Source organism: Odocoileus virginianus, chromosome 2 (assembly GCF_023699985.2).
Source record: "Odocoileus virginianus isolate 20LAN1187 ecotype Illinois chromosome 2, Ovbor_1.2, whole genome shotgun sequence".
Taxonomy (NCBI): Eukaryota; Metazoa; Chordata; class Mammalia; order Artiodactyla; family Cervidae; genus Odocoileus; species Odocoileus virginianus.
This window is the reverse complement of record NC_069675.1, coordinates 717,930-739,690: the sequence shown is the minus strand read 5'-3', so window position 1 is coordinate 739,690 and position 21,761 is coordinate 717,930. Positions and strand designations below refer to the sequence as shown.

General features: G+C 41.8%; 1 protein-coding gene across 3 annotated transcripts in view; it reads right to left on the bottom strand.

Moving 5' to 3' along the window:
• ANAPC1 (anaphase promoting complex subunit 1) overlaps nucleotides 1-21,761 on the bottom strand; it is a 97,256-nt gene that overhangs the window by 10,682 nt on the left and 64,813 nt on the right. For all 3 annotated transcript variants that reach the window (XM_070473993.1, XM_070473983.1, XM_070473998.1), the window contains exons 35-46: nucleotides 19,398-19,474; nucleotides 18,772-18,862; nucleotides 18,621-18,674; nucleotides 17,580-17,773; nucleotides 12,892-12,978; nucleotides 10,841-10,958; nucleotides 9,438-9,515; nucleotides 9,016-9,083; nucleotides 7,921-8,059; nucleotides 5,932-6,018; nucleotides 4,669-4,764; nucleotides 2,655-2,853 (exon numbers count right to left, since the gene is read on the bottom strand). In XM_070473993.1, the coding sequence (XP_070330094.1) occupies nucleotides 2,655-2,853; nucleotides 4,669-4,764; nucleotides 5,932-6,018; nucleotides 7,921-8,059; nucleotides 9,016-9,083; nucleotides 9,438-9,515; nucleotides 10,841-10,958; nucleotides 12,892-12,978; nucleotides 17,580-17,773; nucleotides 18,621-18,674; nucleotides 18,772-18,862; nucleotides 19,398-19,474 (1,288 nt within the window). The remainder of the gene's footprint in view (nucleotides 1-2,654; nucleotides 2,854-4,668; nucleotides 4,765-5,931; nucleotides 6,019-7,920; nucleotides 8,060-9,015; nucleotides 9,084-9,437; nucleotides 9,516-10,840; nucleotides 10,959-12,891; nucleotides 12,979-17,579; nucleotides 17,774-18,620; nucleotides 18,675-18,771; nucleotides 18,863-19,397; nucleotides 19,475-21,761) is intronic.

Here is a 21,761-nt window from a genome sequence, read left to right as displayed (position 1 = left end):
CTGGCAATCAGAGTGGCAAGCCAAATCTGGTGAAGGCTCAGAACAACACTGTAAACCACCCTAACCGTTAAGTCACCCTAACAAGGAGGGAGGAGAAAGCAATTCAGGGCTGTTTTAGAGAGCCTAGTCACCGCCAGAGCCTCACTACATTATACGATACATGCGTGTCAGAGAATATGCAAAGGTTTGGGGACCCATTTCTTATCAACAGCAAGTGCTTGTTATGGGTGAACAAACAAGAAACTGAGTAAAACCAGAACAGCAACATCTATTAAACAACAGGTATTTTTCCCCAAACATGAGAACTAAATGATTATCAAATTTTTAGAAATTCTGAAACTTTGCTGCTGCTGCTAAGTCACTTCAGTCGTGTCCGACTACGTGCGACCCCATAGACGGAAGCCCACCAGGCTCCCCCGTGCCTGGGATTCTCCAGGCAAGAATACTGGAGTGGGTTGCCATTTCCTTCTCCAATGCATGAAAGTGGAAAGTGAAAGGGAAGTCGCTCAGTCGTGTCTGACTCTTCTCGACTCCATGGACTGCAGCCCACCAGGCTCCTCCGTCCATGGGATTTTCCAGGCAAGAGTACTGGAGCGGGGTGCCATGGCCTTCTCCGTCCTGAAACTTTATGACCTTCAAATCCCAAGAGGAAATCACAGAGCAGATGCAGGTGTTAAACACGGGTACTCTGGAATTGCTGTTTTCCATATATGTCCCTCAGGCTTCCCTGGTGGCTCAGTGGTGAGACTCCATCTGCAACGCAGGAGACCCAGATTCGATCCCGGGCGCAGGAAGATCCCCTGGAGAAAATGGCAACCCACTCCAGTATTCTTGCTGAGAATCCCATGCGCAGAGGAGCCCGGCAGAGTACAGTCCAGAGGGCTGCACGGAGTTGGACATGACTGAAGCAAGGAAGCAGCAGCATTTTTGTTGTTCACAATCTGGCTTACAATTAAATTTTTTCAGAAACTTTTTTTAAAAGAAACAGCTTGTGTGTTAATGTGGGAGGAGAGATGGGACAGATGGGAAATGGGAGCGAGGGGCTCCTCTGGTGCTTGCCAAACCCACTGCCCCACCCTGTCTACTCCCGCTCACCCCTCCTCTGCCCTGGGGCCCGGGCGGGCATTCCCCCGCTCTCGTGCACATCCTTCTCCTTACCGCTTTGCACCCGTTTGACCCTGACCTCCAGTAACTGGACAGAACTTATCCTGACACTACAGCTGGGTGAAGACAGGCTCAAGCTAACCTTCTTTCCCTTCCCCCTCACTTCCATCTCCTGCCTAAATAAAATAGAGAAGAAGCGAGAGCAGCTGGGACCTTGGAGAAACAAGTCACCCCAGGGCTGGGGGCGGGGCAGGCAGAGGAGCCTCACCAGGTGCAGTGAACAGGCAGACAGCTTCAAACATAATCACAGTCAAATCCCTAGGTTCTACCGCTTACTAACAACTCAATAGAAACAAAAGCTGTTACTACTGATATTACGACAGTTAGCATTTACTCAAAGCGAGTTGCTGTCCAATACATTTTGGAAGCATCAGAACTGAAAAGAATAAAAAGATCAAGGAGTTAACTACTAAAAATGGATTTCAGGCATATATCACATATTAGACAGCTTTCCACACATCAAAAGGCCGCATCACTTGCCTCCATAATCACTTCTACACTGTCAGGAGTAACTTCACACTCTCCCTGTAATCACAAGGCAGAGCTTCTACTGACAGAAAACCAGGTCCATGAAGTCCCAGGTCCTCACGGACTGACTCACGGAACTGATAGAACAAGCATCAGGTTTTCAGTGTACACGGGATGGAGGCAGAAAAAATGGGGTCAGGTAGGTGACATGCCACACCCTTAAGAAACAGGAGAGAGGCACTGGAAAGAAACACAATCTGATGCTGGAAAAGATGAAACAAGTTTCTAAGTGTCAAGAGGTATTTAAAATGCTACATATATATTCTCTCCATGGCTTACAGAGCAGAGTTAAACGCATCTGGTAAAGAAGTCAGGACTTCCCTGGTTGTCCAGTGGTTAAGGCTTCCAGCTCCTGGACTTCCCTGCTGGTTCGGTGGCTAAGAATCCACCTGCCAATGCAGGGGGCATGGGTTCGCTCCCTGTCCGGGTAGATTCCACAGCTGTGGAGCACCTAACCTGTCCCCCACGACTTCTGAGCCTGCGCCCTAGGGCCCTCGAGACACAACTGCTAAGCCCTCCTGCAGCCTGTATTCCTAGAGCCCGTGCTCTACAACGAGAGAAGCCACCCCAATAGAAGCCTGAGCACCGCCACAAAGAGCAGCCCTCACTCTCTGCAACTAGAGAAAGCCCATGCCCAGCAACAAAGACCCAGTGCAACCAAAAACAAACACTCTGAACTCCTAATGCTGGGGGCGCAGGCCGGATCCCTGGGTGGGGAACTAAAAAGCCTACATGTCACAGTGTGGCCAAAATAAATAAATAAGTAAATAAATCTCACTTTCTATCCACAAAAAATGTTAGAGTAGATAATCAGAGCACAATTCACCTAGCTGGAAACAGGACATCGACAGCAATTTGGGATTGTACTAGGACTTAACCTGCTTACCAAGGAAAACAGGCTAAACAGAACACCCGAGACCCAGTGCAGCCTTGAAGCACAAGCGGTGCAATGCTGCTCTTACCTTGTAACCACTGGTCCAGAGTGTTGTCAATAGTGCATTTGACAACAGGGAGGAATTCCGAGTTCATAAAAAGCCCTCGCTTAGGCTGGTTCTGCAGCCGTTCCTGATGGCTTCTGGAGCTGAAAAACTCCAGCACCAACTTTATCTGCCAAAGGTCAGATGTCTCAGACATTTCTCTTCTTCCCAGTCTTCTTACAGCCTTGCAGAGAGAAGAACAGAAATCCACTTGATGAAAGAGTGAAGATCCGTTACTTCCTCGGATTTGTACACTGGGGTATTTTTTTAATATGGTCACGAGATCAAGGAAGGGCAGCGAGGAGCCGCTCTGTGTGTGATGCAGTCTGCCCCATAGAGAAGCCCTTTAGTGGGTTTAGGTAACGGCCATTCTGTTCAAAATGAACATGAACAGCCTTCAGATAAAAAATGGTGAAGGCAAACAAAGCTCATTCTTAGCTCAACGGCTCTGAGAAATGAAGACCCGATAAGTCTTCAGCTTTTTGTACCAAGTTGGTACAATGATATGTCTGCGATCAGGTCAGGGATCCCAGGAGTCAGGAGGCAAAACCTGTACTACTGACAATACTGTTCCTGGGACCCATCTGCAAAGTCACCACGGCTGCAACCAGAGGGCTGTCCCACTACAGGCAACCTGCCCACGACTGCAGGGAGGAAAAAGTTCAGAGCACAGGAAAAGAACACACTCTCAGCCACCAACTGAAAAACGCCCCCCATCACTCGGCTGCTGCACACAGACCCTGTGAGAAGCAGCGCCAGTGTGGACATCACACTTACACCCAAGAAAGGCGGGTGCCCGACAGTAAGGGCGCTCTAGGCCCACGCGGTTATTTTGGAAATGGCCTTTTTAGTTGGGACTGTTATGCAAAACAGGTTTTGGGGAATTATTTCCTGCATTTTCCCACTCACCTCTTCAGTAGCGATTCTTTTCCATTAGAGATTACTCCCTTTGACACAGAGTCCCAAATTCTTATCTATGAACTCATTATATCATAATCACTCGAGCTTTTTAAAACTATAGATCCTGGACTTAAATCTCAGAAATTCTGACTCAGTAACTGTGGAAGGGGACTTGAGGCTCTGTATTGTTAAGATTTCCCAGATAAATTTTAGCCAACTTAGAAAACTACTGACTTAATTTAATGGTAAATCTGAGTCTCCATGATATGACAATATTAAAAAGCCATATGTATTACTAAATAGGACTTCCCAGGTGGCTCCGTGGTAAAGAATCTGCTTGCCAATGCAGGAGATGGGATTTCGACCCCTAAGTCAGGAAGATCCCCTGGAGAAAGAATGGCACCCCACTCCAGTATTCTTGCCTGGGAAATCTCATGGACAGAGGAGCCTAGCAGGCTACAATCCATCAGGTCACAAAACAGACAGACAGGACTTATTAATTAAAACAACAATTACTAATAACCTAAGAAAATAAGTAAGTTCAATCTTTTAGGAAAGCTGTTGAGCGTTATCTTCTGCATTACCCCTTTTAGACTCTTAATTTAAAGCAACAATAACACAGAAGAACTTTTAAGATGAACTCCAGCTCCCGAAACCCCCACATGCTGACACTGTAACTTCTGTGAGCTTAATCACCAGGTGTAACTGCACATTACTGCCACCACCAGGGCACTGTTTGTTTACGTACTGCTCACTTGCATAAGCTTTTCCAGGAAAAGGCTTTGTCAGGAGGGAGGCAAGAGACCACACGAGGATGCTAGGGGTGAAAGGGAGAAAGCGTGCTCTCCTGGTCAGAGGAAGACGCCAGAGGGGAGAATGCGAACCCTTGGAGTAAGACAGCCCGTTTGTCATCATAAACTCTAAGCTTCTGGTATATACAGAGCTTTCAACTTTGATAGAGATTCCTTTTCTGAGATTCTAAGAGCAAATGAGAAACTAAAAACATGGACATAGAGGGAATCTTACTGTACTGTCTGGCATGTTATTTGAAATACAGGATAAAGCTCATCAGAATTAGAATAGGTTTTCTGAACCATACCTGATCCATTGCTATGTACGCAGGTAACATCTCTGGGGTCTCCTGAGTCACACATTCATAGAGCACTGAAGAGAAGAGATCCAGAAGCTCCTGTTTCTGTGGAAAGCCAGAATCTTTTTGTAGCACATCAATGTATATTCCGAAATCAAATCAAATAACAACTGTATAGTCACTATGATGGCCCATTCTGACATTCTGCAGTGAATGATCTAAAAGGGTAAAACAGGCTAGGTCTTTATAAAATCAGAGTGCATGCAATATTAAACACCAATAAAAACACAATCAAAATTAAGTTCCAAGAAACATTTAGGGCTCTCAGTGCCCTGGAGGAGAGGAATGGAAGCAGCTGGGTGAAATGAGCTGACAAGACACCAGAGAGTTATGCTATGGGGTGGGCCGGCGGGAACAGGACCCAGGAGGGGCGCCCAGCAGCCACCAAGACGCAGCAGAAGCACTGAGCTCAGGCTTAGGACGGTGACACAGCAAGCTCAGCCGGGGTCAAGGGCGGGCATGGGCTTTCAGCAGAGACCTGTGGCCTGCAGCTGAGCACAGGCCCCAGCCCTTACTGGCGATGTGACCCCAGGTATGTGACAGGTCTAAGTGGCAGTATTCCTCAGCAGGCAGTACCTATCCCCAGGGTCAGAGTTAAAATGAAAAAAATTACAGAGAATACTGAGCAGAGGGCCTAACACACAGTGAAGATTCAATAAATAAGAGGCAGGAAGGTTCTGTCATTTTATTTTCAAAACAATAATGTAAGGCAGGTTATATTATAATCCCACTTTTAGGAATAAGGAAACAACATCTCAAAAAGATTGAAAAACTTTTCCAAGGTCACGCACAGTTGCAGACAATAGGCCATCAATCCCAGATCATAAAATCCCCACATGCAGTCCTTGCCAACTCAGATGATGGATAAATCAAAGAATCTACTAGCAAGCACCCTTAGAATCCTGAAGAGAACAGCTTTATGACCAAAAAAAGGGTTATGAAGAGAAACAAGAATCATTACAAGAGTACATAAATACCAGCGATCAAAATTAATGTCTTGGAAATTTTAAGTTGTTTCTACTATTAAGGTAGGAAATTACTGAATTTAATAGTTTTAGACTATGAAATACTCGTATTTGCCAGACAAAATTCATTCAATGTGCCTAAGGCATGTCATCAAAGACAGATAAGGATATTTTGGATTTTTTTTTGGTGGTCTGCAGATAGAAACAAACACTAGTCTTGGAGCTAAGCAAACCACATAATACATACCTGCCCAACGTTCACAGTTGGTTTGCAGAAATATTCAGCAAATGACAGAAGTGCTGGATCAGAAGTGAATGTGGAAATTGTTTCAGGCTAAAAAAATAAAGAACAAGTATACATGAGATAATAAAGATTCTTTTCATTACTACTCGAATTGTACACGGCTGTAATCTATGTTTTTTCACACAATGTTTCCACAAAAGCCAAGGCTGCTAGAGCTTCATCAACCTGTTGGGTTGAAAGTTTTTGTTTTTTTTTTTTAGTAATCAGCTTACTTATCCTTTTTTTTTTTGTACATGCCCATCCCAAACGCCCTCACTATCCCCTCCTCCTATTTTTCTCGCTGGCAACCATAAGCGCATTCTCGAAGACTCTGAGTCTGGTTCTGTTTTTTAAGTTCATTTGTATTACTTCCTTTCAGATTAAACATATAAGGGATGTCATGCCTAAGAAATACATTGCACAAGCTACCATGAGCTACTGATTTATCAAAGGGCAGATTAAAATCAGGTGTTTCTTATAGAAGTCACCCCAAAAAGGTTTTCCCTTCCTTCTTAAACTGAAAGGCAAACTAGAAACTAGAACTATTACTGAACAGATTAAGCAAAAGAGATTATCACTCTAACAAGCCACTCACAGAAAGACAAGTGCTGTCATAAGGTCACTAGAGTCATGAAGCAGAAAGCACAACGGCAGCTGCCAGGGGCTGGGGAGAGGGGAATGGGGAGGCAGTGCCAACAGGGGCGGAGACGCCGCTCTGCAGGATAAAGACAGTCTCGGAGATGGTGGTGGTAATGACAGCACAGGACACGAATGTCCTTTGTACCAAAGAACTGTACACTTAAAAGGGTTAAGCCAGTGCATTTTATGTTATGTGTATTTTACAACTAAAAAAAATTGGAAAAAAAGGGTGACAAGGACTATCACTCAAGGTTCAAGACTGAAAATGGAATATGAAGGTTTTACCATTTTCCACTGAGGTTTATAATTTACTTCTGAACTCTCGGCAGGCAGGAAATGGAGATGGTCTTTTAATTTTCATATACTTGCCCCATGAAAACTCAAGCCTAAACTTATCTATTTTCTTTACAAACTGGATTACGGTCTTTGAGATGGGCCTTGGTTTATATTGGGCTTATATTGGGCTTCTCTGATAGTTCAGTTGGTAAAGAATCCACCTGCAATGCAGGAGACCCCAGTTCAATTCCTGGGTCGGAAAGATCCCCTGGAGAAGGGAAAGGCTACCCACTCCAGTATTCTGGCCTGGAGAGTTCCATGGATAGTATAGTCCATGGGGTCACAAAGAGTCAGACACAGCTGAGTGACTTTCACTTTCATTCACTTTGGTTTAGTGCTAATTAGCAATAGTGCAAATTCAAGTTAAACTTTGCCCCAAAATCCTTTTGAATACTGACAAACAAAATTCACTGATGTCAACTACTTCAATTGATCCTCTGGAAACTATAATAAAGACTCAGTCATAAGAACTCAAAAGTGTACCTTGCAAAAAAATTTTTTTTATTTTTCCCATGAATTAAGTAAATCTTAGTGGATCTGAGGATTAACTATTAAGCTAAGTTCCTTTTAGCACTAAGATATATTTTGACTGTGAGTTCTGGCAGATGGCCTGTATCTGATAACAACTGTCACATAAACAGCCAACTGGCCCCAGGTCATTCAGTCTTCACAATCTGCTGTGATTAGTGACTGGATCTACCTAAACAGTACCATAAATGTTATGACAGAAGTATATGCTTTGGGTGGACTAGTAGGATTTGAACCTATTCCCTCCCGTTGTTCAATTTTGCTTTTTGTTTTAATTGAGATATAATTGATATATAACAGTTTATTAGTTTCAGGTGTACAACAATTATTTGGTATCTGTATATACTGACAAATGACAACCACAAGTCTAGTTAACATCCATCATCACAGTTAGTTACAATCTTTTTTCTTCTGATGAGAATACCCTTCAGTTTTTACCAGTCACACTACCTTGAAGGCCCGAGCTTCAGAGCTCCTGTTAGCTACAGTCTGGGCCAATAAACTTTGCCACCCCATTGGATCTTCTTTGTAGGAGAGTTGACCTGCTCTGAGCTTAACATATAAAACCCCATCCTTGGAAAGAATGGACCTGAAAGAAAACAAGAATGGATTTAATACGAGGTATTACTGGGAATTGTTGCCTGGAAATGCAGTTCCCAATACTATGTTCACATGAGATAAAGTTTTCACCACTTTCTGCTATGCAATTATTTATTGTGTTGAAACTAAACCAGTCCCTACAAGTCATAATCAAGTTCTGCTTTTCTCTGCTGTCAAGATTCAAGGAACCTATTAAATAAGGTGGCATTCTCACTATTTGCTCAAGTATGACTTTCAAAGGAGATATTTTATCTAACATGTATTCCCTTAAATATCTACTGATTTGTTTACAGCAAAAAGAAAAAGATGCTGCAAATCTAAAGACAGAATAATGCAAAAAGCAGCTACTTACAGTCTGGAAGAAAGAGAAATGAGGATGATACTGTAAAAACTGTTACAAATTGTTAAACTTTATGTGAATTTAAAGACTTAATTTACATGCTAACTGAAGTGTAAAAATTACTAGCACACTCTGTTCATCAAAGTAATTATCTGCATATGACCATTTCCAACCAAAAGCAATCAAACATCATCTTAATTTTATGAGAGCCATTTAACCAGAAAATGGTAAAGAGATGCAACAGAAGATGTGGCCTGCCAAACACCAGCCGTCACAAAGTTCCCTCTGTGGATATATAAATCAGCTTCATTTTCTTATTTAAATCTTTCATTATTGCTCCAAAATACAATTCCATGACTGTCCCAATTTAAGTCACTCAAGTTTCTCAGTGAATTAATAATTAGGGTTTGACTTCTGAATGTCAAATTTTACTTCCTACTATGGACTTTTTCAAAGAGAGAGACTATCTTCTTCAACACGCTACATATCGTCCTGGATGAGATGAAAGGGTGACAAGGAGCATTTCACATAATTATCATCATTCCTATCTTCCCATATATTTCTATTCCGTTCACAGACACATCTGAGAAATTCAAAGCACTTACTTCAAGTGTTGCGTTCCCTTGCTTAAATCTATGAGCAGTTCCCAGTATCTCGGGCCTTTAACTTTAATCTGCCAAGATAAATGTAAACAGTCAATCCAATCCTGGGGAAGTGTTAGTAGATAAGATGAAACCCGTGCTTCTCAGAGGAAATGAGAATAAACTGGGCTAGAAAGAGATGGCGAGAGGTTAACACACCCACTTCCAAGTGAACACGCGAGTCATCTCTCAGGCCACCTCAGCGCTCAGTAAAGAGCTCCCAGTGGGGACCCTCTCTCTTCCTCAGGACTACTCCTCCTGCTGCTGCTCGCCCGTTTCTTAGAGAACAGTGAGAACGCACAGGCTTTTCTTGGGCTATCTTTAACGCTATGTTATTCTGGTTGAATTTACCCCTTGGTAAATCCCTCTATTCATATCCTACTCACCTGTTTTAAAAGGTGGAGTTCTGGAAGAAGGGTGGGGGCCATCAATTCTTCTTTGGTTTGTTCATACCACTGAGTGCCCTTCACAAATAGAAGAGTCACCATTTACCATACAGTTAGGGGGAAAGTACAAAAAACGTTCACCACTCTATGCTCTCCCTCCCCCGCAGGTTGGAGACAGCCTGCCAACAGCATACAGCCCTCTCTGACACTCAAGTCTGACGGGGCTGCCCCCTGCTGTCCTTGGCAGCGCCTGCACCGCCTGCCAGGGCTCCGAGCCCGCGCGCCACCTGCCCACAGCACTGGGCCTCTGCCCGTGCAGGAGGCCTCGGGCTTCCTGCACACCATGTTCTCCACCAGGAACGTGCTCGGCCCGCCGGGCAAATCTCGGTCCAGACGCCGTGCCTACCATGATGGCCTCCCAACTGCCAGGAGTGCTGGATAAGAGCACGTGTCAGTTCCCCCGGCGCCACGCAAGCCTCCAATTATCGCAGGCTTCTCTTACTGAGTCCAAGCCTAACTCTTCAGTGACAGACATTCCTTAAGGAAAATGACAGTCACCTCAACTTTGTATCCCAGAACCTAGCAGTTATGGGGTTTGTTATGTTTTTGTTTTCCTGTTTGTTTTGATCACACCACATGGCTCATGGGATCTCAGTTTCCCAACCAGGGATTAAACCCATGCCATAGCAGTGAAAGCTCAAAATCCTAACCACTAGGCCACCAGGGAACTCCCTAGCACAGTTCTGATACTCAGAAGGTACCGAACAATTTTCTGAAAGGAGGATGTGCATGCATGTTCAGTCGTGTCCGACTCTTTATGACCCCATGGACTCTCCTCTTATGAGGCCAGGCTCCTCTGTCCATGGGATTTTCCAGGCAAGAACACTGGACTGGGTTGCCATTTCCTTCTCCAGGGCATTTTCCTGACCCAAGGATCGACCCCACGTCTCCTATGTCTCCTGCATTGCCAGATGAACTCTTTGCCACTGAGCCACTTGAGAAGCCCAGAAGGAAGGACCTAATGACATAATCTATCCATGCACGTAAATCAAAACTCTCATCACATACTCTGAAGCACTATGCTGACATCCAAAAATTATTCTAACTCCCTTCATTTTTTGGAATGCTACTCTCAGCTATGTAAAGTTAACAGGGACATTTACAAACTACAAGCTCTAAAAACCAAAAAGCAGCTGACAGCCCCTAAACTATTACATCTGAAGGTTACAAATGAGCCTTAACGGCCTCGCAGGATATACATTAACTGTGGAGGCTTCAATTTTTAGGAGAACTCAACTCACTGTTGTCATCTTTTAAAGGACAACGCTTTCAAAGTACTCTGATGTGCAAAGATGAATAAGTGGCCAAAAAACAACAAAGCAACAACAGAGGGAGAGAGCTACCTTATAGGTCACTTCTAAGAGGGCGTAGCAGGGCATGTTTGTGTCCACATCCACGGGCACCAGGAGTCTGGGTTCTGCAGCCAGCACGTACAGGTGCCGGAGAGCCTGGAGGTGATACCTGTTTTCGGAAAACACAAAACGCCGTAACAACAGGAGACAGCACAGCAGCCTACGAGCTGAGGCACATCAGAGCCAAGTGATACCCATCCAGGACGGAAGTCCTAAAGGACAATGATGAGATTCAATTAAAACATAATTTACAAATTTATAAATTATACAGAGTGAAGTAAGCCAGAAAGAAAAACACCAACACAGTATATTAACACATATGTATGGAATTTAGAAAGATGGCAATGATAACCCTGTATTCGAGACAGCAAGAGAGACACAGATGCACAGAACAGTCTTTTTAACTCTGTGGGGGAGGGCGAGGGTGGGATGATATGGGAGAATAGCACTGAAACAAGTAAATTATCATATGTGAAACGAACCGCCAGCCCGGGTTGGACGCATGAGACAGGGTGCTGGGGCTGGTGCACTGGGAAGACCCTGAGCGATGGGATGGGGAGGGAGGTGGGGGTGGGGGGTCAGGATGGGGAACACATGGACACCCATGGTAGGTTCAAGTCAGTGTATGGCAAAACCAATACAATATTGTAAAGTAAAACAAATTAATTAAAAAAAGAAATTAGAGACATGTGACCCTTGACCCAAAACTTCTCTCCTGAGAAAAACTGGTGTGTAGCAGTTACAGAGGCTCTTGGTGCTTATCGCCAAGCTGTCCTGTCTAAAACAGCTGACACTGTGACCAGCGCCATACGTGAGGGCAGCTCTTTCTTACTGTTGCTCAGTCGCCAAGTCACATCTGACTCTTCGCGACCCCACGGACTGCAGGATGCCAGGCTCCTCTGTCCTCCACCGTTTCCTGGAGCTTGCTCAAATTCATGGCCATTGAGTTGGTGATGCTATCTAACCATCCCCCTTATACCCTAGTCAAAAGCTGACTTCAACAACTCAAAACAATCTTCCCTAAACTTACAAGTAAGAGACCACTCATCAGAGTTATACTAATTTAACAATATTCTTATGCACCATCTATCATTAAAGTTTGGACCTCAGAGACTCCCTGGCAGTTAACACTCAGTGCTTCCAATGCAGGGGGTGTGAGTTTGACCCCTGGTCAGGGAACTAATATCCCACATGTGGTGTGGTGAGGCCAAAGAAGTTTTAAGAAAGAAAGTGCAGTTTGGACTTCACATCGGGCTACTTCTGTGAAAGCAGTCTCCCTGTCGTGACCGGCTGCACATGACACTGCAGTTCTGAGTGACGGCTCATTACTGTGGGCCCCCCCCTCACTCCTTCCCGGGCAGACCACTGGGGCTGCCTGCAGCTGAGCTCTCAGAGCGCCCTGGATGTCACTGGGGTACAAGGAGCTATCTTCTCCCCTTCCTCCACAAACAGGAGACACTGGCTGGGCCCGAAACCTGGGGTGGTTCTCTGCGCTCTAAACACAGAGCTGCTGTGTCATCAGACGGCTTCTCCATGCGTAGGGCTCTACTCGTTACTGCCATTTCTAAACCAATTCTTTGCTGCATTTTCTTGTCCCTTCTTTGCCAGTTAAACAAAACTTCTCAGCATTCAAAGAGGGAGCAAACGGAATTCATACAGACATTGCCACTAAATCAGATAAATTCCTCTCTCAGAATTAAGTACTTTGGCCAAAGTGTATTCAGTTTCTCCTGCTGCTATCTTCTGCATGTTGAGTTTTTCCCTAATGATACCCCTGGTCTGGCCTACTTCTGGGTTTAGAGCAGTTCAACTGACTGGAGAATAGGAGAAGGCTGGTCAGGAATCAGAAGCCCAAAGTTCTCTTCTGGCTTAATATTTTGCGAGAAAAGCTTTTTAAAAAGATTTACCCAGGAAGATGACTAAGTTTAAGAACAGAGTATAGCGAATTTGGAAGTGAGTCCGTGGAGCCAAAACACCATCAGATGACTCCCCTCCCCCGAGATAACAGCAGAAAGGGCACGTGAGGAACACCCCAGGCTCACCGGTTGTCAGTGCTGTGAGCCGGGAAGTGGGGGTAGAGGGCACACAGCAGGGCGGCGATGGACGAGTCCGACGTGCTCAGGGAGTACCTGCGGAACGAACGCGAGGGCCAGGCATTACTCATCACACAGCGCAAGCCTTCAGCTTTCACGGCGGGAGACTGGGGTCTCGGGGCAAGGTCCACTGATGAAACTAATGCACTGATCACTGTGGGTGCCTCACCAATGGGAACATTTTAGTCAGTCCTTAAGCCATTTCAACATCATCTACTGTTTAGTGACACATCACAAATGTTACATTTCAAAACTTAACATTAGAAAGCAAAGCTTTGACCTAAAAGAGAACAGCAGTGAGAACAATGAGTGCAACTGTAGAGATTACAGATACTGAAAAAGTCATGTGTAAAGCACACTGCTTTCTTCTCCAGTTTTATATATACCTGTTAATAGAACACTGAAACTTACTTCTAAACATACAGTGTTTTTTCTTACTGGGTATCTCAAACACTTTTTTCCTTTCTGTAAAGCATAGGAATTTCCTTAGAATGCCAGACTAAATAAAACAGGCAAAAGCTATCATTAAAAAGTTACACTGAAGGAATAAACAACTATTCCTTGAAAAACAAGCTTTTGTTCATTATCAGTATGATAAACTTATCTTATAAAGGCGGTACACTCTTAGTAAAGTAAAACCTTTTGAGATTTTCCTTAAATTAATATTTTACTGTTGCTCAAATTCAGTATGGCAAACAGGGTGACTGAAGTTTTGGTTTTTCCTGCAAACATTCTGAAATAGAGACGATTCTGGACATCACACAGAACCCCTGCCGTCACTGCTCCATATGCATACTTTTATTACACATACATGGAGACATCCCCATATCGCATTCCCTAGCTCTTTTAATAATTAGGGTATCAAGTAAGAATTCAGTATTTATTATACACATATATATTTTATGAAGAAGAGATTTCAAAATTTAAAACACAGAAATCTATTTTGACATGAGCATAAGCTAGGCCATTTTCTCTTTACCATTCTGATAAATCCAAAGATAAACATTAGATACTAATGTTAGAAATTGTGAGATTATGCATAAGGGTTAACTATGCTAAGAGAAATGTAAACCTTGTCATAGAGTACACACAATCACTCAGAGATAAAACAATCACGAGAAGAGCAGCAGCAGAACGGGCAGAATGGGAGAAAAGCTACTCAATATGAAAGCAGAGCAAGTAGGGTCCTACAGCATGTGATGACAGAACATGAGATTGAATAAGAGAATAAGATAAACAAGACGCTTATTTTGAAAGGAAAATATATTTTAAAAAGTAGAATTTTATGCTAGTATTTCCTTAACCATCCTTAATTTTAAACAACTAAAAGATGAAACTTCCACAAAATATGTCAAAAGGAAATGAAAGCACATCTTTAACAATCTTGACTTTTTGTACTTCTGGAAGAGTGAGTTCCAATGTTTAATTCACTCTCAATGGTATAAAATAACTACTGACTTACAGATTTCGTGTCAGTTGTCCAAGGTCACATACTCTAGAACTAAATAAATGAAAGGATACACTATACTCATAGGCTTTCAATGATGTCAGATTTCAATTCCTCCAAACCAGTGGAAAGATTCAATGCCATTCCAATCAATATTTAATCATGTTATTTAGTTTGGAAAAATCACAAACAAATTCCACTATTTATATAAAATGTACAGAGCCAAGAACAGAAAAATATATTTTCGAAGAACAAAGCTCACTTTGGAGGATTTACTCTACTGGATATAAAGACTTATTATAAAAACTACAATAATTAAGTCAACTGTGGTACTGTGCGAGTATAGAAAAACAGACACCTGAACATAACAGCCCAGAAAAGAACACATGTACATGGACACTTAATTTACAACAAAGGTGGTACTGCCAAAGAGTGGAGAAACGATAACTTTTTGTCAACAGCAGAGTGTCAATTGGGGGTGGGCAGGGACACAGAAAATCAGTTCTGAAATCCGAATGGAATGGAAAGGCTGAAAACTTCTAGAAGATAAATGAGAGAATATCTTCATTTCTGGTGGGTAAGGAAATATTTCATCAAAAGGACAAAATACAAACCATCAAAGAAAAATATTAATAATTCTGTTCATCAAAAGATAACATTAAGAGAGTTAAAAGGTAAGCCACAGAAGAGAAGATAACTACAACATAAGGAACTAACAAAGGTCTTGGAATCAAAATGATAAACTAATATGGAATAGTCAAATTAATAGAAAGTACAACAGTGTTTGCCAGGAGACGGCAAGGAGGGGAAATGAGGAGTACTTGCTTAGGGGGTATACAGTTCTGGAGTACATCAAGGCTGTATATTGTCACCCTGCTTATTTAACTTATATGCAGAGTACATCATGAGAAACGCTGGGCTGGAGGAAGCACAAGCTGGAATTAAGATTGCTGGGAGAAATATCAAAAACCTCAGGTATGCAAATGACACCACCCTTATGACAGAAAGTGAAGAAGAACTAAAGAGCCTCTGGATGAAAGTGAAAGAGGAGAGTGAAAAAGTTGGCTTCAAACTCAACATTCAGAAAACTAAGATCATGGCATCTGGTCCTATCACTTCACAGCAAATAGATGGGGAAACAATGGAAACAGTGGCTGACTTCATTTTTCTGGGCTCCAAAATCACTGCAGATGGTGACTGCAGTCATGAAATCAAAAGACGCTTACTCCTTGGAAGGAAAGTTATGACCAAAGACAGCATATTAAAAAGCAGAGACATTACTTTTGTCAACAAAGGTCCATCTAGTCAAGGCTATGGTTTTTCCGGTAGTCATGTACAAGTGTGAGAGTTGGACTATAAAGAAAGCTGAGTGCTGAAGAATTGATGCTTTTGAACTGTGGTGTTGGAGAATATTCTTGAGAGTCCCTTGGACTGCAAGGAGATCCAACCAGCCCATCCTAAAGGAGATCAGTCCTGGGTGTGCACTGGAAGGACTGATGCTCTTCACACACATCGGGCCAATACTTTGGCCATCTGATGCAAAGAGCTGACTCATTTGAAAAGACCCTGATGCTGGGAAAGCTTGAGGGCAGGAGAAGGTGACGACAGAGGATGAGATGGTTGGATGGCATCACCGACTCAAAGAACAAAAGAGTTTGAGTAAGCTCCGAGAGTTGGTGATGGACAGGGAGGCCTGGCGTGCTGCAGTCCATGGGGTGGCAAAGAGTCGGACACAACTAAGCGACTGAACTGAACTGATAGTGTTTCAGTTTTGCAAAATGAAAAGGCTTTGGAGATTGGTTGTACAACAATGTGTATATATCTAAAATTACTGACTATACATTTAAAAACAGTTAAGATGATAAATTTTATGTACATTAAACCACAAAGAAAAATTTTTTAATGAATAAGCCAATATGAAAATGAGTAGCAAGAGATTTGGCCATCACCAAAGGACATTTTCAGTTGGCCATCAAAGCTATAAAAAGGTGCCACATACCATTATTCAAGAAAGTGGAAATTAAAAACAAAATGAGATACTACTACCCAATGGCTAAAATAAAGGCTAACAACAGCAAGTGATGACCAGAATGGGGAGTAACTGGAAATGTATATGATGCTGACGGTTCTATAAAATGGTAAAACCACTCTGGAGTACTGATGGTATCACCCACTGAAACATGAAAGACATGCACACCCAATGACCCAGTTCTACTCAGGTCTGTACACAGCAAAATCAAAAACATGTACAAGAATACTCCTAACAGTTTCAAACTAGAAAACAAGCATATCCATCACTAACAGAGTAAATGAGTAACTGTGGTACAACCATACAATGGGATTCAACAGCACTGAAACATGAATAAACACTATCTGCAACATGAATGAATCTCAAACACAATGCTGAGCTAAAGAATTAAAGTATGTAAGGACATAGTATATGATTCCATTTTAATTTCAAAACCCGTCTAAAGTGTTAGAAGCCTACAGGGCAGTCATGTTTGGGCAGAATAAAGTAACAGTAAATTGGAGGGGGTACAGCAGTTGGAGATGGATATTCTGAGTGACATCTTGCTCTATGGAAGATCTAAGAGATTCTCAAATTGTAGGTAGTTCATTATGTCATGCCCCTATGACTTGCACAGTATTCTGTAAGTGTATTTTATCCAAAACAGATCATTAAAAGCCAGGGAAGTCATATAAAAGGATGAGGTGGTCAGGAATGACAGGTGCTAGAAAGAGAGCAAGAAAACTGAAACCAGCAAATCTCACAGGCTTTGGTGACTGACAGTGTTCATGCCTTTTATGAGACAGTAATTTAGTAGAAGTTAAAATCATTCAAGAGTGGGGAACAAGAAGTGATACAATGAAGTACTGAGTACAGACTCTTCTGAGAAAGGCAGTGATGCCACATGCGTTAGAGGATGGTAACTCTCCTAAAGAAGAAAACAGTCGCAGAGTCGTGTCCAACTCTTTGTGATCCCATGGACTGTAGCCCACCAAGTCCTGGGTCCATGAATTCTCCAGGCAAGAGTACTGGAATGTGTGCCATTCCCTTCTCCAGGGGATCTTCCTGACCCAGGGATTGAACCCAGGTCTCCTGCATTGCAGACCAATTCTTCACCAACTGAGCTACTAGGGAAGCCCCCCATAGTGGGGCATAAATTAACTGACGGTTAAACTATATTACCTGCCTCCTCCCAAAAATAGAAGTCCGAGGGCCATGTGATGGGCTAAGTGGAAACCATAGTTCATTTCACCACCTGTTTTCATGTGTAAGAAGCGACAAAGCTGCAGAACCTTCAGGTTCCCCGAGCCAGCCATCACCATGGCAAGAGACAGCAGCACCACGCTCAGGCAAGTCTCCAGGTTGTAAGGACCTGTCTGGAGACACAGAAGATGACACCCACATCAGCTGTGCTACAGTTTATCATCAAAACTAAAGCAGCCAGCATTAGACTACAGATGTTCACAACTTAAAAAACTTAAAAATATTTTCTCTGATTATGAAATTTAAGTTCCAGGTGGAAAGTTCAGACAATAAGGTATCAAGAAGGAAATAACAATTACTTGGAATACTAAAAGTTATAAACATTTTGGCTTTTTCCCCAAATCTTACCTATAGTATCTATCTTTTAAATGGAACTGAGATATTATTACATATAGTATTTTTAAGTTTTTAATCTATTTTATTATAAGCAATCTTCACTAGTAAAAATTCTTACACAACATGCTGTTGATAGCTCCCCTATATAACAATGCAGATATACCATAGTCCACTTTTTGACTACTTTTAGATTTTTTTGATGCTGCCAATTTTCTAATATAAATAATGCTAATTGTGTTTTTTTAACCAGGAAATAAAACCTTGTGGTCTTACTATCATCAGAGCAGCAATCCTCAATAGCAACTGTATTTTTTCTAGGTAATTTCTCCAACAAGCAGTTATCAACATTCAGTACTGAGAATGGCATAAGATATGACAGTCCATGAAGGTCATGGCTTTTCTTAATTATTCTCTCATCATAAGAAATAAATGCCTTTAAGGGTAGTCACATTCTCAACTAACTAATATCCCAGAACTAAAATACAAAGAGCCAAAGCCTCAAATCTCCCATTCTAAATTCAAAGACTGTATAGATATTTAGCAACACATAAGTAGTTGAATTGTCAGTGAATTTTCTTCAAGTTTAATTTTATTCCCAAGGAGAACCATCATAAAAAGACTTACTACAGAAGCATTAGGTGCAGACAAATAAGTCATAAAATCTTTTGCAAATTTATGCTGGAAAAAAACAAAAGAAAAAATTTTAGGTTAAAAGACGCATACTAAGGCTCCGTAAAAAACAAAACAGAACAGAGTAGATGAAGATATTTCTTACCAGACAGTTAAATGCTGATAAGTTTTCTGAGCCAGCAAATCGAAAACCCAGAGACAAACAAGCTCCTGCAATGATGTAGACATGTGCCTGCCTGAAAACAGATCACAACAGATTGAAATACTCTCCTTGCTTTGCTTTAAAATTCACTATTACTATCGTCTGGGGACGCAAATAATAAATACTCCTGTTCTCTAAATTAGTTTATTTCCGGGAATGCTCAAATGTGCCCATACTCAATCAACTGGGCAGGTTTCCATCTGCTTTCCTTCAGCAGAAGCACCATGTGGCTCTAGCTGATAAAGTCTGCCTCATGCCTGCACTGTCTCATATGCAGCAAAAGACGATAATTTCTAACAATCACTGGGAAATTTTTTAATGAAAAGGATAAAAAAAGGAATATACACAAGTTAAATCTCTGACGCTGTTTTATGAGGGTAAAAATTCTACGCTCTAGAGAGCGAAATAAAACAAACTTCTGAACATCTGATAAACCATGGTTAGGAACATGGGGAATTTAGAATAATCACGCAAATCAAGGCCAGCATTTCTCTTGCACAATAAATTTCAACTCATTTATCTGACAGATACTGGAATAGCTAATGCATATTAGATATTTCAGGACTTACGACAAAGTTTCCAAATTCAAATCCTCTGAGCAAGGCAATTCAATCTCACTGAGAGAGATACTATTTTCTCTTATAATCTGTCAAGACAGAAAGCAGAACACTTGGATATTAACATTCAAGTTCCAAGTATCCAGTAACCTGAATAATAACATACTGCTTATGGTCATATTTACGTAAGCTTTACCAAACCATCTCATTCAAAGGCCTATATTTTAATCACACTGACTGCAATCCAATTTCAGATCTAAGATGGGGCAAATACCTCAACAGGACTGAACAAATATAAACTGGACAACTTGAATATATTCTGAAGCAATAACAGAGTACTATTTCACGCCAGTGAACTGAAATGCAAAGGTGACGGCCACAGAGGAGACCTGGGGCAGGAGGGAGGGGAAGCAGCGGGAAAGCAGGAAAAAACAGCTGGAGAGAACTCTTAGCCAGAGACATACACTTCTGACCCATGACTGTTTCCAGCAGTAAGCCTACCTACCTACCAAAGATCAGGTTAGTTACCATACTAATCACCCAAACTGTCAATATGCTAATTTGTTAACTATTGTTTAGAAACCCATCTCTTTTCTTTTAGTATGAACAGGAATTTATTTTTTAAAAAATATAGAGAATATCTAACTTTAAAACCACGAACTGATTTCTCTTCACTTAAATCCAAATAAAAAAGATAAAGCTGTATATTTTCTAAAACTTATGAATGCAAGCACATAGAAGAAAAACTATGAAGATTTATTTATTCCTGACTCTTTTTAGAAGACATTTCAGGATGCTTTCTATAATAAACCAGTAAGTATTCAGAGTCGCTTATGATACAATCTTCTTATGTACTGGACACCACCAAATCAAGAAAAAACCTTGAAATACCTTCTCCCTTTCATAATCTCAATGAGGTAAGCAACTATGTTGGCTATGTAATACAGGTTGATAACTACTTCCATCTTTCTTCCTCTTGTCTTTATTTTTAACTTGGAATGTATCTACTTAGAAATTGAATGACATTCTGAAAAACTGATATAACTCCAAAGTAAGCAGTTAATATATACATGGATAACCTAATTATAACATTCACTATATAAATTAGCAATAATATCATAGAGGAATCAAATATTTCTATTTTGAAAGCAGGCAGTTACAAGTTCCTTTTTATCTTCAAAAGCATATAGCCTGGCACTTAAAAGGCCTAGGCTCTAATCGAAGCAGGGCCACACATTAGCCCTGGGACCACATCTGCAAAACAAGCAAAAATTATATTCCTACCTTCTAGATTTCTGTGCGAATTAGAAGACTTAACCTACTCAAAGCTCTTAAAATTAATACCTGGCACATATTCTTTGTGTTAGCTCCTATTATTATCATTATTATAGATCTGTACCATTCTTATCACATGATCACACTTGATCATAAACCACTTAAAAGCATCAATAAAAACTTGAGTTATAATAACTGTGTGTGGGAGGCAGGGAACAGCCTAGCCCTTGTTGTCTTTTCTACAGCCTCATAAGTTTAAAAAAAATAGTAAGAAATGTAAGGAGAAATCAAAGGGAAACATGTAATCACTTATAAGCAGGCTGAGGCGCACAGGAACGAACAAGAAAAGACCACCACACTGCTCGTTTTTTCCCCTAACCTATCTTTATTTGGCTGTGCCAAGTCTTAGTTGTGGCATATAGGATCTTTCAGTTGCAGCATGTGGGATCTATTTCCCTGACCAGGGATCAAACCCGGGCCCCCTGCCCTGGGAGCGTGGCGTCTTAGCCACTGGACCCCTAGGGAAGTCTAAGACAAAAATCCTGAGCTCTCAGGACTCTCCTGGTGTTCAGTGGCTAAGACTCCACACTCCCGGTGCAAAAGGGGCCCAGGTTTGACCCCTAGTAGGGGAACTGGATCCCACATGCTGCAACTAAGAGTTTGCACACCACAAATGGAGATCCTGCATGCCACAACACAAAGACCGAAGATCCCGCACGCTGCAACCGAGACCCAGCGCAACAAAATAAATATAAATAAATAGTGAAAAAAAAAAAAAAAAAAAAACTCAAGCTCTGAAGGCCTAACAGCTGGTTTCAGTTTTGCCCCACCTCTTACTAGCAAGGGTGGTTTTGGACCAGTCTGTCCTCTCTCAACATAATGGTGAGGTACTGAGTTCTAGCTACTGTGTGCAAGTTGCTAGAAATGAAAGATGGAAAAGATCCGGTAGCTGGCCTTGAGGAGTCCTGACATACAATAATCCAAAGCAGTACATCGTTCCCACCCATACACTGGGGCAATACTTGAACAATTAATAACACAACATTGAAGAAAAAAGAAAGAAAGAAAGAAAGAAAAAGAGAAACAGGCTGCCGAGTAAAG